Raw genomic sequence first — 27,486 nt, forward strand, 5'->3', positions numbered from 1 at the left:
ACTATCCAAAATTCAGCATCTCTTTGGAGATATATATATACCTGTTAAGTTTTATTAGAACAGATAAACTAGTAGCAAGGTGGTAAATGATAGTTTTGTTACTCCATGGTCTATCATGTTTAAAATCAGATGCTCTTATCCTTGCCAGTTCATTTCTATTTGCTAATTGGAGTGGGAAGGCTGGAAAGGTTGATGACTTCCTGCCATTCATATTTTCCTCAAAGTTGATACTTAGAGGAATGGGGGGGGGGGGGGGGAACCTACTTAAACTTTAGACAAAAACTTAAACACTTGAGTCAAAAGACAGCAACTAAGCCATTAAGATTTTTGCTCAACATGATTAAGAACCAAAAAAATTGCATTTAAACTACCCAGTGACTTCAAGATAGCAGTTAAGTAGAAAGGCTTTAAAAAGCTTTTAGTTTAGACTTATTAATCCTTTAAAGAGGGTTACCAATAGAGGGAAGGGGTGAGGATGAAGACAGTAATTATTCATCCTCTTCAGATAAAATGGGTTCCATTCTGTTTTTCTGTCTATACGCAGTGTTAAGCATTAACAGTTTTAAGACACTGTCTGCAATTTAAACAGACCCTGAACAGAAACGAAACAGAAGTACTACGCCACATTACAACTTCAACTGTATTGATTAGCAAGCTGCTCCCTGGGAGTTGCTCATTACTCACGAGTTCCCATTGTGGAAAAAGTTCCATGATCCCGTCAGGGAAGAGAGCATTCTCAGGTCATAAGTTCTGTGTTTTTGGACAAACTTGCACTCCATCTTCTTGGGAGGACAAACAGCCTGAGTCTTCCATTCAAATGTCACAGCACAGCCAAGTGTTTCACTCAGAAGGTGTGGTCTCCCCACACCAGCATTTTCATCACATGTGAAGATAATGGTAGATTCCCTTCTTGCAGTTGCTATAAGGGGGAAGGTTGGAAAAAAAAAAAAGGACAAAGTACTTCGCAAAAGGTTTTCAGGCATGTATGGATTTTAGTGTAGCAATTTTGCAGTATCAACAAGAATTTTAATCAGGTATTCCTTCAGACAGCAAAAAGGCACAAATGCTTTACATAGCAATTCTATTCCCTAGGCTAGCTTTCATGCTTTTTAGAAAGTAGTGTTCCTTCCAAAACAACCGATCTCCAAAGTCTTCATTTATGACTTGAGTACTCATGATTTAAAGGCATGAACTTTTTATTTCAAAAGTATTTTGCTTGCTCACTTGAGTAAAGTCAGGTTTGTCCCAGAGATTTCTTGTCTTGCCCGCTCCTACCTCTTTGTTTCCACTGTATTGCGCCAGAGATCTTTTGCCCAGCCTGACAATGGCTAACTCCCTGTGTTAGCTCAGATCCTTGCACATGAAGTATAGGAAGTTCTTACCATTACCACAAAATCCCCACTTTCCATCTCCCTGGTAGTTTTCAGTTGTAGCACACCACGGCCTATTCTTTCCTTCTGTAATACATTCCTCATAGGTCTTCCCTTTGTACTTGAAGGGGAACACACAAAGCTCTCCCTTTTCAGTCACTGAGAAGAAAAGGTATATTCTCTTAATAACATGCAGTAGAATAGTAGGCATACCGTATTCAGGACCATATCCAAAGCCTGTACTTCAATACTAAAGAGAAGTCATTGAAAGAGGCAGACAACAGAAATACTGAAACATTGAGTCTAAACCCAATCGGAAAACTAGGATGTCGTGTACAATTAGCTATGATCATGCCTACAGAAGAGTTGTGCTCTCTTATACGACATAACATGCTGATGTATGGTGTGCGTGATTTAACACAACTACATGTTTATATTGAAGTATGCAAAAATCACGTTGCTTCCCTCCTATTACAAACCCACATATTTTAAGGGTAAAAAAAGCTGACAAGTTTTTACATAAAGAACGGGTCTGCTTCAGTCTCACCTGGAGGGCACCGATCACCTCCTGTATACTGCAAGATGACCGTTTCATCCTGGTGGCTATAGTCCATTTTCATTTCCTTTATGTTTCCAAAAGACGATGTACCACTTTCAGATGTCAGACACACTGCCCCATCTTTACATTTTCCCTGGGGAGAGTCTGCTGCCTTACTGCATACGCCAACGTGGTAACTGTGGGATCCAGAATACACCTGTACGGACATCCAGAAGCATCACAAACAAGGCTGCCTCAGAGCCTACAGTCAATACTTACAAAGAACCACTCGAGTGCTTTATAAACCAAGTCTCATGCAGTACTTGCGTAATGCAAAATTAGTAATCTTATTTTCCTCCCGCAAGTCTGGCCCTCCTTAATATGGCAAAACTGCAGATAAAGTACACCCACAGGACCAAGGATATAGTCTGGTCAGCACACTTGTCTTCATGTTCAGGATTCTGCCACAGGTGAAGACTTATCCTTTCTTTCTCCATCAGTATATCCATTCATTTCCCTCTCCAAAACGTTAAAAACCTAATGTTATCCCCTTTAATATTATTTCCTCTGTCAGGGGCAAACGAATATCAACACTGACCACAGCTGTAGCGCATGCTTTGGTCTCCTCTCACTCCCCAGGATGCTTAAAAGAAACCCCTGCTACAGTTTTAAAATATTTATTAATTGTCCATTGTTATGAACAAGTAAGTCACACCACCAGAAGGCATTACCTTGAATGGTCTTCCAGAAAGACTGGTCAGGTTAAAAGTATAGTGTAGCTGTTCATCAGTCACAGAGCAGCCTGAAGTTTTCACTTTATCAGGACACACAACTGGAGTTTCCCACTCAAACACATAACTGCAGTCAAGTTTCCTTATCATCTTTGGCTTGCCCTGTTACCAAAGAACACAGCAAGATACATTAGGTTTAATTTTTGGAAACTTTCTTGTCCTTTCTGCATTTTCCCCCCTCACCCCCCCAACAGTTAGCCTTGGTTGTTACTTAGGCTAGACTTCACTGACTGTAGGACAAACACCATGCCTTCAAATTACAACCAGTACTAAAAAAGCTACAAGTGAAGTACATTCTACCTAGCTCCAGGAAAACAATCAAAGCAGTAATTGAAGTACACAAGCTTTCTTATTAATTAGAGATTTTGGTGTTCAGCTTAGCTGCGAGCAGCAACAGAAGTGTGAGCGCTGTGTTTCTCCATGGTAGAGAACATTAAGTTCACTGAGTTGAGGTTTAGAAAGAATGCTGTCTCCTTTGTCATAATTTATGAGTATGGCCTGTGTAATAGAGTTCCAGTTCAAGCCCCATGTTGATGGATAACGGTTCCACTGGGTACGTTCAACAAGCTCTAGTTTGTCAAACATCATACCTAAGTGCTTCCCTACAGTTTGTTACAGCACTCAAAGTCAAGTGTTAGAGTCACACCAGCATGCAACCTCAATTTAGTGTTCAGGTGTCAACACAAAATAAAAACATAAGTAACTAAATACAAATTTTTAAAGCTATGTATGACTACTGAAAGGGTTACAACACAGGGGAAACACTTCACAGTATTAGCTTTACAGTTACACTGGTTCTCACGTTAGCTTCTGGTACAAGTACAAGCTTTTGGACCTCGACAAGGTACAATACAGCATTAAGTTTAATGTCAGCAATAAGTTATCGCTACATTACTTCAGTGGAATCTGATCCTTGAAATCATCAGAACCTGCTACTCTCAAGTCTAAAGTTCATGCGCTCTATGAAGTTTTGCCTAGTTAAGAATACAAATACTTAGTATTTGTACTCTTAGCTACTTATCACAGAATCATAGAATGGTTTAGGTTGGAAAGGACCTTGAAGATAGAGTTCCAACCCCCCTGCCATAGGCAGGGACACCTCCCACTAGACCAGGTTGCCCAAGGCCCCATCCAGCCTGGCCTTGAACACCTCCAGGGAAGGGGCCTCAACAACCTCTCTGGGCATGAATACTTAGTATATTCCTTGTTGAAACAAGTCCATCCTCACGTGCTAGAAACAAATCCTTGATTTAGTTTTAAACAAAGCTAACACTGGTTACTACTCACTTCCCATTGCACTCCAATATCAACGCAAGTGTAATAGATGTCTTACCAGACTAGTTCCTTGGCTGCAGTGAAATACAATAAGAGAAGTATAGTTCAATTTGTTGTTTATCTGACAAGGAGTAGAGCTGTTGTAAGTGATGTAAACTTCATTTACTGCCTCATTTAACTTGGGAGGTTCAGTAACACGACCAATATCCTACACAAGCAAAAATATGTATTAAGAGACATACGGGACACAACTAGATTTCAGATCAGCTCAGAGATTCAGATCAATTCAGATTCATCTGCTTGGTTTACATGGAAGCACAGCTATTGCACTTTTCAAAACTGCATTTTATATTCAAAGAACAGTAGTTAGATTTCATTCATAACAAAACCCAAGTTGAGCAGCTCAACACGCTCTTTGATTAAGCTTGCCAAAAGCCAGGGAGGTTCTGCATCTTACAGGTAGATTCTTCTTTAAATCATTGGGCCAAAATACCGACACATCACTTGAAAATAGTTTTGTGTTAACAATGGCGTAAGGTCCCTAGATCAATGTGGAAGTTCATGGAAAATAAACTCAATGTTTTATGTGCACCTTCTACAGCCCACAAACAAGACCTCAAAAGATAAGAACCTCCATCTCTCAATATAATAACAGAAGTTAACCAATATTCTGTCACAGGCTTGCTACTGATGCAGCTGTCAAGTCCTTACATGAAAGTACTAAATGCATTTTGGGGCATGCAAGGATATACCCTGCTTCATATTGCAACAGGCTATCATGGGATCAAGCATGTCATTTACGTGCCACAGAATGGCAGACTGAGAGGCATTCTGCTTCCCTGTCTCTGTATTTGGCACACAGCACTACATGAAAAGTTCTCTGTAGTAATTTTTCATATTTGTCACAGTACAGAATCTCCTGACACCCAAAAAAAATCACCGGGTTTCAGGACAGGAAAATGCTTCTTCGTAGGGGAAAGCGATGAAAGGGAATTTTGCAGGGTAGATTTTAATTTTGTATTCCATTTCTTTAACCCATTGTTCAAATCAGGTCTCTAGGCAGTGATACTGTTTTAAACTAGCAGGGAAATGCACGTTTCAGTGATTCCAGGCATAGTACTTACTATTGGCGATTCATTAACAGGAACCATGCAAACAGCTGCTCCGGGTGGGCAATTGACATCTTTGATAGGATTGAGAGGCTCACAAATGTTGATATAGAAGTCTGGAGAAACATCTGTTGCATCTTCGTCCACAAATGCCTCATAATACCCAGTGCGATGGATCAGAGGAGACAGGTCAATAATGGAACTGCCATTCAACACTGAGCACTTCACCTACAAGAAAGCACATTTTATTGCTCTTATTCTTTTATTACTTGCTTTGATTTATTGACAAACATCCTGTCCTTCATAGGGTCAGAAGCGTGGCTGCATTTAAACATTTCAAATTTGATTTAAGTAAAGCAGCATTTGTTACAATTTTTGTTTGTCTATAGATACTAAGCACCTACAAGCTGGATATGAAAACCATCAATCATTTAAACGTTCTTATGGAACGGAGTCCATATCAGAACAATACCAAAACACACAGCTCCGGCATGCATACTCCAGCATACATAGTCACTATGTCTTCACAAGAACAGTAGATCCTACAGTTCCTTCCTCTTCCCATCTCTAACACATCGTTGGACCGTCTCCAATAAATGAGCTTGCTTATAACAACGTAAAGTTATTGTATTGCAAGTTGATGGCTTGACCGCTGTGTTTCCTCAGCACCTATTTTATGCATTCTGAAAGTGCATAAGCTTACTGACAGCCTACCTGGAATTTGGGAAGTCTATACTTGTTTAGATATTAGATAAGGAGCAACTAACAAAATTCCCATTTGGATTCAGCACAAATAATCATCAACCTAAGCTCTGCTGGCCTGTTGCATTGGAGGATCTTAATGATCAACTTCCAAGAAGGTGCCCTATGGCTTCCATTCGAGCTGTAAAGAAAAGCAGCTAAGTAGGTTCCACAAAGGGGTTATTCTAAAGTGTTAAAGTTTTAACTTGGCTCACCACATGAAGCAGAAGTTTGCCAAGTATTGTTCATCCCTGCTGATAAAGTCAGGAAGTATTTGAGAACTTCTACACGAACATGGGTTCTGTACTACAGGAAGAGAGCTTTCCCTCCAGGAATTTAAAACATACACTGCTATTATGCCTCCTCCCTCCCTCCCTGCAAAATGTAGTCCCATAAGGGTTTTCTGTAGAAGTAATTCTTACCTCTTCCTCACAAGCCAAGGAAGTATGCCAAGAGAAGTAACTAGTGCATGTCTGCTCATCAAAAGACAGAAAAACAGGCCAACTGTCATCTCCAACATCAGACTTGCATACAAAGCTAAAATAACTTTTATGCTTCAGTTCAGGGTCTGCAGGGCAAGGATCTCCATCTTCATAGACAAGCTTTAACACTTGATCTTCATAAGTTAAAGTTTTACTCAGTTTTCCAGCGTTAATTGGTTTTGGACCACCAGTGATACAGACAGCTGAAGTAAAAAAGAAAAATGAACAAAACAGAACAAGTCTGATATAACTGCTTTTCAAAATTGCGCCTTACAACATGAACAGCAGGAAACGTAAGATTTTAGTCTCACTTTAATTTTCCTGTGAAAGACAGGCTTTTTCACACCATCCACAGTTGCCATTAAACTGAGCTGAACTGCACTGAAACAAAGGCCAAATACTATCTTTAATATTTCATTAACCAGCAGAATGTACTGCATCTATACACATTTAAGCAATCACAGAGCATAGTGTTGGTTACCACTTCTCTAAAAAGCAAGATATGAACACAAAATGTCAGCCAGATTACACATAATTTTATCAAGATGCCTCTTAAAAGAAATCCAGCATTTTCTTCTAACTACACAAAAATAAATTTTACTTCACAAGCAATACTCCTATTTTGGCATCTACAATGGTTAAATATTATCTCATTCAGTTTGATAGAAGAGCTAGCAATTCAACCTGCTAGTAAGCACCTTAAAATACAAGTTAACTTCTACTGACGTTTCAGAAGCATCCGAAATAAAACAGAAAGCTAGAAAGAGGGTTGGCAAGGGTTTGAAGTCCAGACGCAAGGCTCAGTGCAGATACATTACAGCAATACATCACGAGAGCAATCTTTGTGCTCAGCTCACTCTAGCTGGAAGCTTGTAACTTCTTCCTTTTCACAACAGCCAAGACGTGCAGTAGAAGCATCTACACTCCTGCCCTCAAGTCCAAAATAATACCTGCCCATTCAGACCTAAAGGGATTGGACTGGAAGTGAGCTCATGTAAGTTTAGGAATAGAGTTTGATATTGCTTCCTTTCCTAAACCAGTTTTAGGATCTTTTCCTAGCCAATTCAGCCACACAGCTGTTCTCTTCACTCCTTTCACATCTGCAGTAAAAACTGCCCCTTGCATTTTACTGTAAACTTGAGCATAAGTCTTTCCTTTGGGTACTCTACTGTCAGTGATTACAGAATCAGAGAGGATAAGATGCTTACCAGCTCCATTAGCACATGAACTTTTAGTTTCAGCGCAAACATTCAACTCTATTTTCCTGTTGTGTGAATCACTGATGGTATAGCCAGACTCTCGCTGTAGTGACGTCAAATCAAAGAGGTGGCCTGTGGGCAGATCATGCAATAATTTACTTTTTTTTTTTCAGATTCAAAATCAAGACATTTCTTTATATTAAAAGCTTTCAGTAACTTAACTTAGTAGGAAGGTTAACCAGCCTTTACTGGCCCGCTAGCTTAGAGAGACAAACAGTTACTAATTTATATTAATAATTAGAGGTAGAACTAGTTTCAGAACTATAGACTATTTATGTTCCAAGGGACACTACAGTACCTTAAAAGATGTTTCTACCCACCAAAAAGCTTGTTAGTCACTAACCATTTTTCTAATTAATTCCCTCAAGAACACAAACACAGCAGTGCTGCTTCCAGCAGCCTCTTCCACAGAGAAAATCCTGACGCCTCCTCCTTACCTGTTGCAGGATTGGTTACCCGGCAGTCATTTTGCACATTGCTTTTAAGAGGACACGCAGCAGCGGTGAACCATAAGAAAGTGTATTCACAATCTTCAATGGCTGTTATAAGTTCTGGCTTCGATTCCTAAACATGAAACAGTGGAGAAAGCAACATCTCTACAGAGTGATACTGCAAGATTTCGTGTCATGGGGTTATCCCTGAAGCCTGTGGCTGAGCCCAATTCACATGCCAGTCCTAGGACTTAACAGATCATCATGGTCCAATGGACTAACCCAAGGACAGCCTATTTAACTGGGACTATTTCAAATACACAACAGTACAGAATCATTATCAGGAGTAGTAAATTTGATGAGAGAAGAACTAAAGGTTGGGCAACAGAAAATCCAAACAGTGAGGCTCAGTAAGACATCTCACCAAATAGAAGAGTACTTAATGGCAAGGTATACAGATGCGCAAGAGTTAAGAACTACACAGCCAACAGCATTATTTACTACTTGAAATGCTTCCCAACCTGCAATACATTCACCTTCAAGACACAAACAAACAATTTGCAGCTATTACAGATGATAAAATCTTTGCTATCAGATTGTACAAAAAGATCTCTTAAAAACTCATCATCTAAAGTTCAAGTATTTATAAGCCAGTCTGTTTACAAGACTGGCTCCTATCCAACTACAGATGACTAGGGAATGGACAAGAACTGCCCACCATTCTCCATACACATCCAGTAGCATGAACAACTCATGAAAACATAAAACCCCGCCAGAAGGAGTGCACTTACAATTTTGCTTTCATCACACTTGAGGCGCAATACTGTTGTTTTCTTGCGAATTTTATCTGGACACTGGTCCCCATTAATGTATTTCAGAATAGAAATACCATTTTCCCACCGGGGACCATCAGCCACTTCCCCAAGACTTGTACATTTTGCACCCTCCATGAGGGAGGCAGCAGCATCAGAGGGGCAGGAACCTATACAGATGAACAAAAACTGTGTTATTACTCCAAATGTTATTAAGGCTTGCTTGCCTGGAATAAAATTCTACTACTATACTTTCAGGTATGTCATGGCTGATCTATCTCCAAGCCACTGTCCAAACCATATTAATTGTGGTGGGCTTTTTTCTCCAAAATCACAAGCAGCAGCAACTGCCTCACTTCACCCAAGGTCATGCAGAGAGTAGTGGCAGCTACGACTGGGGAAGTACCACTACAACACAGGGTGAAAGCTAGAGTCTGTTACCGGGTCTCCCACTGCACAAAGTGTGGAGTCAGTCAGAAAATGCCATAGAGAAAATTCTGAAGTTAACATCTTGTGCCAAAAGACTAAAATAATCTTTAAGAGCTATAGCAGACTTCGGGTAAGGATGGAAGAGCTAGAGAGCTGAAGGTATTAAGAGGAAATAAAGAGCTGCTAATAAATCTTATCTGCCAAGCAGATGGAAAATCGGGCCCATAATCTACCCTTCCCTCTGGTACTGAAATTACACTACTGTCTCCACGTTTTGCTTTGCAAATTTTTCACTCTGAAAAACCAGTAGTACTGTCCTACCACTTGCCTCCCCTAGCTACATTGAGAATCTATTTTCATTTTGCTCTTACGTGCAGCACCATATGGTACTAAGGGCTTGCAGACATTAATATAGTATTTCTGTGCAGAAGCAGATAGAGCAATGGCCTCCCAATTCTCTCTATGCCGCGTCAGAGATGAAAAGTCATAGAAGTTTCCTTCATCATCCCTGTAAGAAAGACAAAGTATTCAAATTAAGAGTAATTTAAAAAACTGCAAGTTATTATAATTCTGAAGTTAATGCAGTAACTTTTAACCTAATAACTCTACAGGCAGAGCATCATGCTGGAAAAGAACTCTGCATGATACTCATTGCTCCCTACAAACCTCAAATTCAGTACAGAGATACATCACTGCACCAGCCGTCCCCACAGTAACTGTATGTGTCAGCCCTCAGCCAATACAAGAGTAATTCTGACTTTCCATTGAAGTATGTAGGTTTTCAGTGCACAGCAAGCACAAATGCACAGTTAATTATGGTGGAATGTTTAACCTTAGGGTAGAAACCTATCATGACGCCAGATGTTAAAACTCTGGGCAGATTATTAGCCACATTTGACCCCACTTATCATATCTTAATGAGCTAATACTTGGCTGTGACAGAAATAGATGACTTTTTCCTGGAGCTCTGTTTGGTGGAAGTTCCAAACACACAGCAGTTGTATTCTTGTTTAAATTACCCGGTTAAATAATAACTAGACACTTGAAGCAACACACTCAGAGATCAGTCATCAATAACTGCATACCCAACAGTTTACTTTGATACTAAGCTTACTCCCCAGAAGAAGATCAAAAAGTATTTTTCTTCAGCGATGGTGGTTTTAGAAAGTACAAATTGCAAAAGTTACTTAAAATACATTGCATTGAATGCCACGTTAGCTGGTTACTAAGTCAAAACACAATAGCTAAAGCAGCAGTATTACACGGAGTTGCAATAAGGCTGTATTTGTTTCTGTCATCATACAGCTCCATTTTAAGTTTGTGGAAACAACTTACTTATAGGAGCACTCAGTAGATTTAACAGGTGGACAAGCATACTGAGTATGCCATTCAAACATGTAGGTGCAATCTGGAGTTTCCTTCAAAAATACAGGCTGAAAGAACAAAATACAAAAGGAATTTACTTTCTTGTTTAGACACACTGAAGCTACCCAAATGTCTCAGCCTTGTTTCAAGAAGATCCTGGAACTTGTACTTATCTTCGAGCCACACTATGCCCCTGACCAGCTGAAAGCATGGCTTCTCTCAAACCTGAGCTTATCCACATGCACAATTCTGATAAAAGGGCAGCCATTAGGAGCTTCTGCCTCTTCCATGAAATAAGGGGAAGAGCAAAAGTAACTGTAGGTACCATTGTTTAAGAACAGTAAGGAAAGCACAAGTACAGAGAGAGATACTAAAAGCAAGTAACCAGCTTATTTTGGTCTGGTCATGTAATACCTGCTTTCCTGCAGATTCATCCTCATACCTTTTATTTCTTACAAAGAAATGGCTGTTATTTCTGGAAGAACATCTCCGAGAGCTTTGCTAAAAGGAACAACATGCCCTGACTTTCCCGGGGCACGACAAAGGTACCTTGTATAAATAGGAAATTCAAAACATTCCTTTTTTGATTACCTCACAGGACCTTTCAGTCTCCTGCCTAATCTGTAAGTGATTAGGTAGTCCTTGAAGGAAGCTAGTTCATGTTCTTCACCTCACGCTTCCCACACACTAAACAGAGGGCAACTCTGGCAGACAGTACATACAGGAAGCACATGTTTTGAAACTAACCTCAGATGTAGTCTTGTCACAATAGAATAATATGGCAGTTGATCGTTCATATATTTTATGACATTTTTCTCCACTGGTGTAATTAATCATTATTAAACCATTTTTGAAAGTCAGTTTTTCTGTAAGCAAGCCTAGAAGCAAAGAGTTGAGAAAAGTAAACAGCTAATCCAGTAAATACACATGACTGCAGTAATGCCTCTGGCAACAGGGTTGCCTACACAGCGGTTAACACGCACAATAAAGTACTGATAGAAAGACCTCAACCTTACTCTAAAAACTGTGACCCAGTTATTGAATTATTGTACTCCAGTACAGTAGGGTTGAACTCATTCCTAATTGTGTGTCAGGATAACTACATACATGACATTTTATTTGCACATGAAGCAAGAGTGGTAGGGCGCTTTATCTCATAAGGTGTAGGAGATCAGCAAGAACCCCTCTTGTACCACATAGTAGCTTCAGTTACACCCTGGTTAATCTTCCCATTCTGTAAGTTCCTTCCGATCAAGTGGTATACCTGCTACTTTTCTGAAAGCATTGTCCATCTTCTTTACTTGACACGATGACACGTTGCGAGTCTCTGGTTTGCAAGGTTCTGTTATTTCTCCACAAACTCTGAAGTAGTAGTCATACTCATCTGTACTCACTTTTATGTCTTTATTGGAAAGTGGCTTCAGGTTATAAACATGACCATACCTTGGATCTTTCACCTGGCAATCCTCTCCTTTAAAGAGAAGTTAAGAATTTAAAATATAGTTTAATATTATGAGCCATGCCAAATACACTTAGGACAATCACAGAATCACAGAATCACAGAATTATCAGAGTTGGAAGGGACCTCTAGAGATCATCTAGTCCAACTCTCCTGCTAAAGCAGGATTGCCTAGAGCACATTTCTCAGGACTGCATCCAGGCGGGTCTTGAAAATCTCCAGGGAAGGGGACTCCACAACCTCCCTGGGCAGCCTGTTCCAGTGCTCTGTCACCCGAACCGTAAAGAACTGTTTCCGTGTATTTGAACGGAACTTCCTGTGTTCTAACTTGTGCCCATAAGTAAGACAAGTAAGACAAGTAAGGCTTATGGCCACAAAAATAAATAGCTGGCACTTTATAGCAGCAACACTGAAGAACCATTTTAGTCCAGCGAAGCAGCTGGTTTTGGCAAGTCACCAATATCTACAACTACGAGACTAAGCTACAAATGGAACACTTCTTTTATAACTGCCACTAAAGCAACATGCAAAAAAGTCACACTGTAGGTCAAAAACTACCTCAAAGTGGCCTCACAGGTTCTTTCTTCAGCCATGCTGAAGGTTAAGTACAGAACCAGAGAGACTAAGTCCAGCACTTGCTTAATTATCTGGAAAGAACAGTGAGGTCACAAGGCCGAAGAAAGAGTTGTCCTAGATGTCAGTCTTGCATCTTCTTTTAACAGCTATGAAGTTTGCCGAGTTAGGAAATAATTGATCATAGGAAATGCTAGCTACAGCTTACAAGTCTACCAAGATATATACAGAAAAGGTTTGGGGGAAAAAAAAAAAAAAAAAAAAAAGTAGTTTCATGAGTCTCATCAGCCAATATACATCAGTAACTTTGCTGCTGATCAGTTTTAATGTGACCCTTTGCTCAATATTCCGAAGCTTTAAAAAAAGCCAGCAGATTGTATCACATGATTATTATACTCCCCTCAATCATCCAACAAGTTAGTATCGAGCTAAAGACAAGCCGTCAGTTTCCCTCCCTTCAAAACCACAACCCTTGTCACCGGCATCCTGCACAGTAATTGCGTCCTACAGAGCAGTAGCTTGTAAACATTCCTCCTATGCCGGGAGATCACTGGCAGTTTCAATGTCTAGGACTGTTGCGACAGATCCTGTACAGGAAGTCTGGATGTTTTGTAAGGCATTACGTAAAGTTACAAAACAAAGCCTGCAAGGGCAGAGAAGATACCTGCACATTCAACTTCCCATCTAAAAGGCAACTTAGTACCAGAACTAGAACCTGTGATTCTTTCCTGCACATCCCGGAGTCAACTGTAAACTCTGATACTCTCCTGCTGGCCTCTCCCCCATTGTTTATCAAGGACAAGTTTACAGGATAGCTTTCAGTCTTCAGTGAGGAGACAGGGAACAGCTTGCCAGGCATAGGATCAACTGTGCTCTCATGAAACCTGACGCTTTAAGATTTTCAAGACACTAGCAAGTCTGCCTGTGATTTAACAAGGTAGCACTGTGATTTATCAGAGACAGCATTAATACTTCATCTTCTTTCCCTAGATAGAGAAGTACATTTGCCTGTCATTCTAAATTTCACTTTTAATGTTAGATGTGACTCCTAATTGGCTTAAAGCTCAGAAGAGACATCCCTCCACAAACCGGCACTTTTTACAGGAAGGTTCACAGGGCAAGAAACAAACATAGCTTCACTAAGTATTTACTTCTTGTACAGATTTGTTTGATGTTTTAAAGCTCAAACAACTACACTTACCTTCTGCTTTGTGAACAGGACACGCTGCCAACGTTTTCCAAACAAATACGAACTCACAGTCGTCCTCTTGCTCAAACACCGGCGATCCCTACAGAAAAAGAGCCATAAGAAGGAGGCTTACTCAGAATTACATTGCAAGTCACAAAATGTACATGCAGAATCCTTTTTAATTGTAGTTGCACAGTATAAGATATCTATTATCAAATTTCAGTACTCATTTTCAGCAAAGAGCTGCTTTTGGTGGCTCACAGAATTCCATCACAGAGTTCACTGTTGTGTTCTACGGGCTCAGGAAAGCAGTTGTAAGGAGAGAAAAAGGAAAAGCCTGTATACAAGATAATTACTTTTTAGAACCAGCCTCTCCGTTCCAAGAGGAATAAACACTGTCTATTCTGTTAGAATAAGTCCAAGCTCTAAAATCCTCATTAACAGCAATTGGTACAGAAATTTACCATTGTTTGATCACACTGGAAGATTATACGTGTAGAATAACGTTGCTTATCTTTACACGTGTCACCATTCAAGTAAATAATGCTTAATGACCCATCAGTAGCTGCCTGCGGGTTTATCTGAATGACTCCAAGGTTCTTGCTTCTGTCAGTGTATTTCACACAAGATCCTATGGCACCACCTACAGGAAAAAGCAAAAGCCTGTATTTTAGCTCAAAGCTTTGACGACTAGAGTTAACTTTATTGTAAAACAACATAATGGAGTAGCTTTAAAAGAGACCTTTGAGCATTAAATCAGACTGTCGCAAACTCCTGAAGCAGAACACAACAGAAGTGTTTTCATAAATAGAGACATTGTGTACCTAAAGTCTTTGAGGAATAGAACAAGTTACTGTCCTGCATTCACTGAAATCTTTTAAACTATACTAACTTATCTGCTCCCACAGACTGATAGAAGACTACAGCAACAGGTTAAATAAATTGGCTAGAAGTGCAATAAGACATGGCATAAGCTTCTCATTCTGGACTCGTTCAGTTTGGAGGCTTCAACAGCATTTAACTTTCCTTTCTTCTTTAAAAATAAAATAAAATAGAAGGCACTGTCAAATACTGCCCTCAATGCATTTTTCCTAAATGCATTCCCACGCATCTCAATGCAAAAGTCCTGGTGAGCATTAAGACTGCTCTCAGTTTGAGAAAGTCTGTTTACTATACCCTTGACATACCTCACCCATGTCTATGCAAGTTCAGTGACTGAATGGGCAGGATTCAATAAATCCTACTAAAATAACCAGGAATGTCATTTTGCATATAAGGTCTCGCATCAGAAGTCACAAGTTAAGAAATGCTTCCCACTTGGCTTACCAGGGCATCCAGGCACATAGGGCAAAGGCTTGCAGACATTCAAGAAAAACGTTCGCTTCTTTGCTTCCTTTGAAGTGTCTATAGCAACCCATGGTTCACCCTCTTTGCTCAAGTCACTTAAGTCATACTCATTGCCAGCAGCATCTGAAAGAGATGTGGTACATACAGTAAGTTGAAAGATGATCTATTAGATACTTGCAGTGGTATTGGGTTTGAAATGATGCGAGTTTCACTTATGAGTACACATAATTCAAAGTAATTCTCAGAATCACATTAGATATCCTTTGAGAGAAGGTACTGTTTCCATAAAAAAAGATGCTACACCAAGCATAGAACAGAGTTCCTGTCCTGGTTTCAGCTGGGAAAGAGTTAGTTTTCTTTCTAATTACTCCTGTGAAAGGAATGTCAATAATACATGTTGTTTTAGTTGTTGCTAGGCTCTGTTTATACTTTAAGGACTCTTTTCAGCTTCCCCTAGAAGCTGAGAAGGAGCATAGGCAGAACAATGGAATGGCCAATGGAATATTCTGTACCATAGACATCATGCTCGGTATATCAATGGGGGTTGGCCGGGGAAACCAGAATCCGCCATCACTGTTTGGAAAGGTACCAGTTCACTGGGTGGCGAGACTGACTTGTGTCATTACTATTATTATTGTTATTTTCCTTTTCTGTTATTGTTCTATTAAACTGTCTTTATTTCAACCCATGAGGTTGTTTTTTTTCTTTTCCCTTTCCCCTCCTTTTCTCCCTCCCCTTTTAGGGGGAAGGGGGAGAACTGCATGAGCAGCTGCATGGTCCTCGCTGCCAGATGGGGTTAAACCACAACAGTTCCCGTGACAGTTACTTCCCACAAGTAACTACTCCACTATTCACAGGTGCATTTTTCCAGAGGCCGGTACCAAAGTAACCCATTTTCTTCAGAGCTGGGCTGAAGCAGCATCCAGCCACGATAAGGATTAAAAGTTTTCAAAGCAATTGTTTCTTGCGTATACCACTATGTTCCACATTCGCTTCTTGCCTGTCTTCGTAAGTTAAGCCTGCTTCAAACAACTTACCTCCTCTCCCTCTCTACTTCTATGAAGACTTCAAGTCTTACAAATGTCTTCACAACAGGCATTCTTAAAGCCCTCTGAAGTTTGTTGTTCAGTTAATCCTTCCAACATTTGTTTGACAGAGTCCACCCAAATTCCAGGTACTTACCTGTAACCTGGCAATCTACAGGAGCAGGAGCACAGGCCAGAGCCGTGTGAAACTCAAAAAAAGTATCATGGATGTTCAGCACACTGTTTATCTCTTCACGCACAAACTTAAGCTCTCCAGGATATGAATCATTACAAATGAAAGTCACCGTGAACGTGTCTGATGTTCCTGTAAAAGAAACACTTATCTGCTGCTGGTTCACTTGGGAATATTTGAATTTAAGTTCAAGCTAACACTTGACTTCAAAATTTTCTATCAGCTTCTTATTGCTAACCGCTTCAATGAAAACACTACCTTATTGTTTATGGGGGCTTATTTAACTGGAAACACACAAGCCTTCTTTAGAGACCTGTGCTAAATTGCTTAGCAGCCACAGCCGTCTCCAAATGGGGGACCAGAATGCCTTGACACATTTCAAGAGCATCATTACCTTCACTGAACTGGGCTTCCTAGGTCTTTGACATGATATATTTGAAGAAACAGAAAACCTGTAAAATGTCAAGTCAGCTGTACCAGCAACCTCTAAATTACATCACAGATAGCAAAATTCTGGTTTGGGGGGTTTTGTTTGTAAGAAGTTCAGCATAGTGACTGCAGAACAAGTAACACTGATACTACTTAAGCAGCATATGTTAAGTTCTGTTGAGTCCTCCCTTCCACAGCCCACAAGAAATGGTAGAATTGGGGGAAGGGAGGGAATAAATAGTATTTGTCATCAATGTATCCTAGTATTATCAGAATGGTAGAAGCTCTCAAAGCAAAATAAATGAGAGCTCAACCACTTGTTATCCATTGCATATTAGGTACGAAACCATCACAACTGGGAAAATAAGAGATATCAACATAGCAATTCGTACAGAGGACGAACATTCAGGATCATCTGAGGCTCCTGAATCCAAAATCCTGTTTTCCTAAAAACCTTTTGCTGTTAAGGTGTCATATGCCTTTCTATGAAAACTCAGTTTCAGTCCAGTTGAAGATCACATAAAATCCAGGAGTTGGATATACATTTTTCATTAGTCTTATCTGCAAAACAGTCTTAAATTCATGAAGTAGGTCTAGTACATGAGGTACTAGAACCCCTATTCAAGAACTTCCATTTAAGAGAGTATAAACTTACAAAAAAAATGATCTTTCAGGTATGAAACAACTTTAGAGAACATTATTCATTAAACTGAACCTTGAAGCAATGAATACGTTTAGAAAAAGAGCCAGAGTTCATTTTGCTTGTTTGACAATTGTTTCCAATTTGACTATCCATTTCTTCTAGTGAGCAGCAATATTTTTTCATCTACTCAGCAAGGAAAAAAATCCTGTACTGTATTTGGTCTGCTTCCAGGAGTTTTTGAAATGCACATCTATTACTGGAAACCAAGCCATTACCGTTCTGCATGATTTGATTTCTTCCTAAAATTTTCATATGAACTAGTTTAAGTGATCACCAAGCCCAGCAGGTTGTAGTACATGAACAAAGGGAGGAACAAAGACCATTCACAGAAAGTTTGTACAATATCAGCATCCATCTCCACTGCATATTTCCTGAACTCACCTGATTGCAGACGAAGAGGACCTCTGTAGGTAAGAGTTAGAAACCCTTCACCAGACAGATACAGGGTCTTGTCCAGTTCCACCAGCCTCACCGATGTCAGATTTTCTGCTTCACATCCAGCAGCTATTTTGCCATTGATTTTACCACAGTCTGGCATAGGTCCACAAATGTTTAGCTAGAAGTTTTGAAAACATGTGGGTGTACACAGTATTAACTGCATCAGAAAAATTAGGTCCACGTAGCCATTTCTACATCAGTAAAAGTCACTTGTCCAGAACTATTTCAAACGGCATGAAATGTCTGTCATTTCTAGACTGTAAGACAACCAACCATAATACAGGAACAATATCCTTAATGTTCAGCTTACAGGGTCCATGAATTATCCCCACCAGAAGCACAGAATGCTGTTTAGCAAGTTTATTCTTAGATTAAAAATCACTATGGTAGTACCTATGGACAGCCTAGGAGTACTGATACATGCACATCACATTAAGAACACTGATATGGACAGATCAAATCTGTCTCTAGGCTTCCACTGTCCATTTCTTCAGCACCATAAGATAAACTGGTATTATGCAACAGTGTCCATAACTGGAAAGCCATGCATAGCCTCTAAAGTGTGGCTACCTTATGTTTGCTAAGAACCAGAAGTTCAATGCTTTTAAGACTATCAGAGGTTAATCAAGTTATCTTCAATTCCTCCCCTCAAGCACAGTACTTTCCTGCCAACTCAAATTTCATAAAAGGATTGAGTCAAGTTCCACTTGCTCACTAAGCAAAACTGGAAAATGCAACAACAGGACCCATAAGCAACAGATTGTACAGTCAGAATTCTTACCAAGAACTTCTTCCCAATGCCAGTAGCCATATAGCCTTTTCCAGAAGCTAATGGCTGCAGATTGAACAGAAAGCCAGTGTTTGGATCTCGCACAGAGCAGGACTGGAAAAACAAACAAACAAACAAACATTACAACAGCATTATTTTCTCCTTCTGCATTTCTTCTTTTCAAGTTTTACTTCTAACTTATTTAAAGAGCCAAAGTAGCGATTTACACATATTCCTAGCCTGTGTACCAATCAGCAACTTAATTTGGACAACCAGAATACAGCTCTGGCAGTAGCAACACTTCATCCATTTCTTTTGCGCAGTTGTCCATTGACATCAGCCGCATACCAACATATCAAAGTGCAATTTAACTGATGACATCTATCAGATTAGCTAAGAGCAAGGAAGTTTTAACTGAGGGTTGTTTCCCACGCTAATGTGTTTATGTTGAGACCTGTAAAGTAGAAGCACCTAAGTACCTCAATATACAGAAAAACCCAAACTTATTTGTTGATCTGTACACAAACAAGGACATTATATATCCTTATATATAAACTTAGTTTTATTAGCAACCTTTTAAGAGAATGAAACATTCAGTGCCACAGCAAATAAGTTTTTCTCTAGAGAAAGCACTTGAATACTTTGGTCAGAAGTTACGCTTTTCAGGAAGACTTCAAGAAGAAAGCAATAAAATATCCCAAGACTCTATCATGATCAACTTCAGACTTCGCTGTAGTTAGTCTGCTCTGAGAGTCACTTAAACACAGCAGCCAGAAGTGTTAGAAAACAAAAAAAGTATTTGAGTCTATTAATACAATTACATCCCCCTCTCTCACCTGAGAATCATCTTTTGTTTCCTTGATTGGACAAGCAGCCTCAGTTTCCCATAAGAACGTGGCCACGCATTCCTGAATAGCTATAAACCGTGGGCTGCTACTCTGTAAACAGATTGCAGAGAGAAGACCAGAATAAGTTTAACAGCCAACACCTTCTCATGTTAAGAGTTTCCACTTTATGAGAAACTGTTAGGTTCTTTTAGAAGACTTCACTACAAATGCACACAATTCCCACCCCACTTCCCTCTCCCCTCTTTATTTTGAAGGTCACCACTGAAAACTTTGTCTAGCTAAACACTTAGCCTGTCATTAAGCTTTAGCAAAGAACTGATTCTGACATCCAAATATTCAGATTAAATTCAATACTGAATCTAGACTTGCATAACCAGACCTTGTCTCAGTCTAAGCTTTGAAGAGTTTTGGGGTATAATGCATAGTCCACTATAAAAAAGAAAAAGGTAAAAATCTAGCAACATAAAACTCTGTTAGCTGAGGTAACAAGGTACCAGGAGTATTAATTATACATGCTTCATTTCAGTGTTTTCAGGCAAAAGCAAAGCAGTTCATAACTGCTCGAAGTAACAGATTTTCACCGTACACCTTGGGCTGATGATCATGGGAGCAAGGGGAGCAAGACCTGCAGATTCACCAGCCAGCAAGAACAAGTCTAGGCAAGCTTCAGTCTAACGATCCCCTCGGTCTTAAACTTCAGTATGTGGAGTTGTACCAGCAAAAGTTTTACAGATTTAAAGACTCCTCTAGAATCAACGAGATACAGAGGACGTAGAACCTAAGTCTGAAGATACACTTTTCAATATTCTTCCTCTTAAGAGGGTCTGCAGTGTTTGCATGTATAACTCCTCAGTCTTAAGTCCCTGTGTATATTTCATGCTAATTAGACTAGTCTGAAATATCACTGTCCACTGAGGCTGTTAGTTGTTAACTAGTTCTTGCTTATGATACAATATTCAGACTGAGACACACACTTCTCTAGCATCTAAGTCAACTTTGTTTTTACAACTTTAAGTCCTCAAGAAGTCTCCTTTGTCATGAATCTGCTATACATGATACAACTTCATGTCGCTTCACATTATATGATAGAAAACCTACTATGATGGAACAACAACCGAAAGATCATTTGTCCTTACAAGAGTGCCCTTGGAACAGATGAAGTGGATGGTGGTGGTATAAGTAGTTTTCTTTCCATCAGCATCAATGCACACAGAGCCATTTGCATAGGTGAGAAAAATGTGTCCAGGTCTCTCAACTACTAGTTCTTTGCTGGCAACACCAAGATTACTAATAGAGGTGACTTCAGAGTAAGAAACCTAGAAATAAAGAAAAGCACATCAGCAATTCTAAACTCAAGTGAGGAGTTAGAGATACAGTCAAAAAGAAGAAGATAACCTCTATACAAGATTATTGTGGTAGGTATCTTGAGAGTTTTGAAGATCACAAGGGTATAGAGATCCCCCTAAATTCCTCCCCCATTCTGTACTTAAGTTTCACAACCAGGCATGGTTTAGGCTTTTGTTGCTTTTATTTTTAGTACAATAAGTTGCCTGTAGTGCCTCACAACAGCTGTCTTCATCTCACCAGTTACACATCTTCGGAATTTAGGGAGGCCTTTGTCTCATGCACAGTAAGCAGAGTTTAAGTTTTACAGATCTTTAAAACAAAGTATGTGGAAGCCTCCAGATTTTCAGATATTCTTAGAATCTACTTTAGGGACCCGCCATGCTTAGCAAAGCCCAAAAAGCACTAGCAGAAACTGAGCATTAGAACAACAGTAGGTGCTACTACCAAGGCCCAAATTAGTCTTCATTTCTGCAAGATAACTGGTGTTTCCTATTTTTAAGAAGCTATTTTAAGTTAGCGACAGCAACAAACAGAAGAATACACCTCCAAAGCAGCTCTGTCCACAACAATTTCAGCTTTTTTTTTGCCCCCCTCCCCCCCCCCCCCTTTTTAAAAAACAAACCTCTGCATTCGCAGGCTGACCCAATGGGATTACTTTTTTACTCCAGTGTCTTAACAATGAAGTAACAAAACCTTAATGTGTCTCCACATGTAAAATAGCCTTACACAAGAAGGACTAACGCAAGCACAGGGTACTAGTAATATTTAGCTCAAGTGCCATGACGGTGATGTACACATTCAGTCACCCAGACATCCTCTTCAACAACATGGAGGGAAGGTGTTCTCTCCATTTTACAGAGGGAATTAGGACAGGCTGGTGAGCCTCTAGTTCAACTTTCCCTACAGCTTTGAGCAGCACTGAAGCCAGGTCTTGGGCCAAGCATCCATCCAGCATGTCAGCACAAACAGTCCCAGGATAAATTGTTACACTTCAGGGGAAATACAGAAGTAGAAGCCCATAACCACCACCTCTTTTTTTTTTTTTTTTAATATATTATTTCACACACACACACACACTTTGCAACTTCTACCTTATCTACTCCTCAAAGCCAAAGAAAGCTTGGGGCAGGGGATACATGCAGACAAAGAATCTTTAAACACATTTCTCCCACAGTTCAATCTAAAACAAGCAAGAAGCAAGATAGACTATGCAGGAGAGCAGCCTGTTCCTAAAGCAATGCTAGCAGTCTGAGACTCTCTGCAGTTTACACAGAAGAAATGCAGTTTGTCTGCCTCTGCAACACAGGACAAAGAATCACGCATGTCAAAGGCAATGTTGGTACACTTGTAAAAATTAAAGCTTTGGTCTTTGAAGAGGTGGACAGGAGGTCTACAATTCTGCAATGACTATTCCAGCGTTATGGATACACAGAATACCACTGTATTTTGCATGAAGAAGACAGAATTCATGCGTTTATCTTGAATACCCCTTAATCTCACTCACTTTGTAAACCAGCTCTCAGCTGGGATGATGGCTACTCACATGATCGTGCCGATGATATTCCATCTGACAGACAGATGCTCGCCGGTCACATCCTGGGACAGCAATCAGTGGTCGACAGACATTTATGTAGTACTTCTTGCGTTCACCGGGGCTTGAATTATCCATGGCATACCAGTTTTCACCTCTCTTCTCAGATTTTGCTAAGCTGAGCAGGAAGAGAAAGTTCTTTGCTAAGAACACACGTTCTTTACAGGTTCTCTCTAGCTTTCTCTATCAGTCTCAAGAAACAGAGCAACTGCAAGGCATTTCAGAGTAACTTTTCCCCCTCATTTTCAAGCATTACAATTAAAAAGAACACTCCTAGGAAGTAGAACGCAGTTGACAAAGCAGTAAGTTTTTATTAAGCAAAACCATCCCCAAAAGTCAACTTACATCTTAGGAGGCAAGTCAATGTACTAGAGGGAAATACTGTCTTCATTTCAAGATATGCGCAGTTAAGATTGTCACAACAGATGAAGTTTCTAGTGCTGCCTACACAGGAAAGCAACTTCATCCCATGCTAAGCTATCAGCCAGAACACTGAACTAGACATAGCCAAGTTATGTTGTAATGGGTTACCTTCCTACCTTGACAAGTCATATTGGTCCATGGTGTTGGGATCAGTCACAACACATTCCAGTGGCATTTCAGGACAAGCATATTCAGTGTACCACCTGAAGTTGTAGGTATAGTTATCTTCTATCTAAGAAACAGCAGAATACATCAGTGAGGCTTTCCACGCAGAATACTTTGTGACTCATAGCTACTCCTTTATATGTTAAGCTTGTTATTTCCCCTTGGTTTTGGGATATGCCTTCTCAGACTGATTTGTGTAGGTCTGTTTTGCTGTAGATCTTGTCATTTACTGGGTCACCAAAAATACTCTTCCCCAAAACAGCAGAACCAGAGCAACTAGAGCAATGTTAACTGCTGTCTGTTGTGTTACAGGACACAGTCCTACCACTTGTTAGTTCTCAGCCAGTTTGTTTTTTTCAGGTAGAAATACATCAAAAACACTAGTAACTATACAGCCCGGAGACTAGAGAAGAGTGAAGTAAGAACCTGGATCCGGGTGAACAGCTTGCTGTTCCACGATGAAAACAAGCTTTACGGCTGCAACAAGAGGCAGACATACCAAGAGAAATAACTATTTCTTTTGGTCTGCTTTATAGATACTGGATATTTCCATCCATGAATCTGTGCTTGCACTGGCCTAGCAGCAATTATTGTCAGGATTTTGGGATGGAGATCCTTCCCTTCTTCATACAGAACTTCTTACCTGATATTCAGGCTGACCTATTCCAGCCTGATGGTCACACAGGAAAGTTATAAGGGTAGATCGCAGTGTTTTCTTCTCATCATTGTATGCTGTACCATTTTTGTAGGTCAACTGAATCAGACCATCATAATATGAAAGTTTGGAACTGGGCAGTCCAAGACTCCAAAACTGATCCTTACTAGAAAAGAAAAAGTGGGCTTTGACACTAAGCAGTATGAAAAAATTAATTCTCCCTAAGAGAAGTCTTACAAGTAGCAAGCACACAGGTTAGTTTATAGAAGACACCACAATAAGACAAAAGAATTAAGAAAGGTTGCCCAAATGTAAGTAAGTGAGCTGGGATGAATAGAATGCTGCCAAAAGGAAACTTAACACATGAACAGGTATCCTTGTTGGAAAAGGAAAGGAAGTTGTACCTTGCTTAGATAACCAGAAAACTTCAATATGTCCTTCTCCAGAGAAGTGACAGAAATATCAAGTATCTGTTCTCCAGATCAGAATTCAAACTGCAGACACCCTAATGCGGGGCTCAGACTGGTTCCACGCAAATACATGTGGACAGTGAAGACCTAGCACTGCACAAGAGCAAATCTTCTCACTCAGGGACGAAAACTGCCTTCTCATGCTCTTGGCTTGGGACTAGCTTTGGTTCAGGGACGTTTCTTTACTCTGACTTAACACTGGCTCTATCAGATCTAGCCTGACCACCTTCCCCTGAAGAAGGTTTTTAGTGTCTGCAGTGAACTCTCTGGCTGGAGAATAACTCAGATAGAGCCAGCTCAAGTACAGCTGCATGTGTTTACACTGTACCCCATCTCTGGCAACAGGCTGATCTGGAACCTGAAGTGTACAGATACCAATCTCAGACATAGCTTGTAGAAGATAACGGCAATGATGCTGTTAGAGTAGCAGTAGACACTGGGACTGCGCCTGCGCAGCACTTTCAGTAATGGAAATACAGCGCAACATCCAAGCTCTGGGTTCCACCTCTGTGTAAGGCAGCCAGCAGCCACCCCAAGCACAGCAGTGCTTCTTTAGGCCAGCTCTTGGAACCTAGCTGACCCTGAATCCAAACTGGGGGGTTGGCTTCATACAGCTGCAGCAGTTAATCTACAGCTTACAGTCCCTATGGGAAACATAAGGGGGAGCAATTGACACACTCATTCAATCTCAAAAACTAGCTCAAGCAAGATTACGTGTGTCTGTCTGCGTGCACTTTGCTTGAAAGAGCTGGCAGTATAATTACTGCACTACCAAATAATATTTTACATGCAAATTACCTGAATCTATTACAGGCAACAGAGTAATTATTTTACATGCAAATTGTTCACTGCTACACATAGACAACACATCATGCAACAAGAGATCTTCTATTACGAACAACAGAACTAGTTACTCACCTTTGTGTTATTTGGCATGCTGCTGATTTTGTGTGACACAACTCATCCGGCACACTGCCACAGATGCTTATGTAAAACAAGTATTCAGTAGTATTAACTATATAGTGCCCATTGTTCTTGGCCAGAGGTGATAAATCAAAAGAGAAGCCTAATCGGGAAGGAATAAACTATCAGTTTAATTTTTCCCTGCCATGTCTCCCAGGTTTTGATTCTACCAGTATGTATGCTGTACCAAACACAGCTAGTTCGTTTCCCCCAAATACATCTCCTTCCATGTAATTATTGTTCCAGAAACAATTTGGACATACTAAAAGCATGTTTTCTTATACAGAGATATTTAGTAGAATAAAATGCACGTTACACCTGTTTACCTCCATACACACTAAGAGAATATTAACATTGTGCTGTTCTGATCTTCCACACTCAAATGCACTTCCACTGCTCAAATGTTGTGGTTGGTTAGACTTAGGCTGAACTCGATTTGTTCTTGTGCAAAGACTCAGTGTTGTGACACAAGTTCTATCCCTCGTGACCTTTCAATTTGCTGAACATAAATACATACCTGCCTGAGGATCAGAAACTTGGCAGTTATCTCCTTCAGTTTTAGACAGGACACACGCAGCAGCAGTATACCAATCAAATGCATATGAACATTCGCCCTCAGACATCAAGATTGGAGCACTTTCTAGATCACCTGGTATCACAAGAGCAATGTGTTACACGTACAGTCAGGCTGCCAAAAGGAACTACAAATTCAAGCCTCAGAACACTAACTCCTCCCCGACAGCAGACCAAGATTAACTGTTAAAGTACCTCTCCTGAAAACGAGGACTAAAGTAGAACCAAAAATTCCTTGCACAAATTCTTTGCATCCTCCTCCCCAGAATAAGTTTAGCCCAGAGGTGAAGATGCACTGCTCAGTCTGTTTCTGAGTACTAGCACTCCTTGAAAAAACAAATGTTTGCTTTGATACGCAAACCTGGTGTTTTGCTACAAAGCAACAGCTTTATTAGGAAGCAGCGCATAACCTAACCTAATCCTAACAGCCAGCACACTTCGAGGATACAGCTTCCTCAGGCTGAGGGAGAGGAATACAGGTTTTGTATTTCCCTGGGAGATGGTTATAGTGGGCCATTACATGGAGATGAACAACATCAGCTTCTGAAAATGCTTCTGCCTTTCTAAACTGAAAGCAGTTTAGACACAAAACATACTTATTAGAAAAGAAGGTTAAAGTATCCGACCTCAGTTCAGAACCAGTCTTTCCCATCAAGAAAATCTAGGGATAGAAAGTCCTTTGTATAGCTTCCAGGTACTTCTGGAGCTTTAAACACACTTTCATCATGTTTGGGAGAATCTTAGTTCAAGAAACTTACTCAATGGTCTTTTTAAAGAGTACTTGTATAAAAGGTGAACAGAGCTAAATACCTGCAATTACACTGCTATCATCCTAGTAAATAAACCGCAAAGTTTCAGCTTTTGCATAGAAGGAAATAAAAGACAAAAGGCACATGCTAATATTCTGCACTCACGCCTGGGTGTATTAAATGACCTCCAGGTTTTAACTGGATCAGAGAACAGGGTGTGGATATTCTCACCTGGTCTGCACACTAGAGTGATGACAGTTTTGATTTTTTTGTTAACACCACAGCTGTCTCCGTTTGAATAGATAAGTTGAATATTTTCTCCAACCTTTTTAGGAGAAGATACAAATGTTCCAAGATTCTTACTCTTGTTTTGTTTATCTGTAAAGACAGTAAATACATCACTTTTGTTTCCCTGGGAAGAAGTGAAGTTTACACTATTAAGAGAATATTAACTAGCCAAATGAAAAGTCTTAAGAAAGCATGTGATTAGGAGTTTGTTTTTAACCTCACCAAAACCATGCTGCAAACCCTGGAGGAGAGTAATACCATTGTGTAACTAGAACAGGCTACTTCCATCATTTCTTCTATGGTCTTTGGGAGCACAAGAGCAATATGCTCCTAAGCTTTTTTTCCTCAAATAACTGAAGGTGCTCAGGGCAGCCAACTCCATTTGCAGAGGAAGTGCTAAACCTTCGGAGCCTTTAAAAAAACAAAAACAAAACCACAAACAACCAAAAAGACTCACCTACAGAGCAAATAGCAGCATCATCTGGGCAGCTGGAAGCTCCTCCTCTCTTCAGCACTTTATGGCAGACATTGATGTAATAACGCTTCCTCCCTACCTCCAAAAAGCTGCTGTCCACAGCTTCCCAGTTCTGGGCTAGCTCTGAAATAAAGGGGGTCATTAAGAACAAGTCACCTGGCTTAATTGTTCTAGCCTCTCCATGCCAAAATACCTTTTATCACAAAAAAGGA

The 27,486-nt window shown here is 40.1% G+C and overlaps 1 protein-coding gene across 1 annotated transcript in view; it reads right to left on the minus strand.

Moving 5' to 3' along the window:
• IGF2R (insulin like growth factor 2 receptor) overlaps positions 1 to 27,486 on the minus strand; it is a gene marked incomplete at its 5' end in the record, with an annotated part of 62,160 nt that overhangs the window by 8,927 nt on the left and 25,747 nt on the right. The window contains 29 exon segments of the mRNA XM_082481140.1: positions 685 to 919; positions 1,383 to 1,529; positions 1,918 to 2,125; positions 2,640 to 2,801; positions 4,033 to 4,182; positions 5,099 to 5,311; positions 6,247 to 6,509; positions 7,515 to 7,637; positions 8,003 to 8,129; positions 8,788 to 8,978; positions 9,609 to 9,745; positions 10,573 to 10,670; positions 11,350 to 11,480; positions 11,867 to 12,073; positions 13,836 to 13,923; positions 14,288 to 14,466; positions 15,150 to 15,293; positions 16,353 to 16,520; positions 17,902 to 18,076; positions 18,740 to 18,841; positions 19,564 to 19,665; positions 20,712 to 20,891; positions 22,466 to 22,631; positions 23,053 to 23,168; positions 23,745 to 23,922; positions 25,145 to 25,292; positions 25,707 to 25,838; positions 26,743 to 26,889; positions 27,257 to 27,397. Coding sequence (XP_082337266.1) covers positions 685 to 919; positions 1,383 to 1,529; positions 1,918 to 2,125; positions 2,640 to 2,801; positions 4,033 to 4,182; positions 5,099 to 5,311; positions 6,247 to 6,509; positions 7,515 to 7,637; positions 8,003 to 8,129; positions 8,788 to 8,978; positions 9,609 to 9,745; positions 10,573 to 10,670; positions 11,350 to 11,480; positions 11,867 to 12,073; positions 13,836 to 13,923; positions 14,288 to 14,466; positions 15,150 to 15,293; positions 16,353 to 16,520; positions 17,902 to 18,076; positions 18,740 to 18,841; positions 19,564 to 19,665; positions 20,712 to 20,891; positions 22,466 to 22,631; positions 23,053 to 23,168; positions 23,745 to 23,922; positions 25,145 to 25,292; positions 25,707 to 25,838; positions 26,743 to 26,889; positions 27,257 to 27,397 — 4,558 coding nt within the window.

The sequence above is a fragment of the Vanellus vanellus genome, assembly GCF_965231255.1.
Source record: "Vanellus vanellus genome assembly, chromosome: 3".
Classification (NCBI taxonomy): Eukaryota; Metazoa; Chordata; class Aves; order Charadriiformes; family Charadriidae; genus Vanellus; species Vanellus vanellus.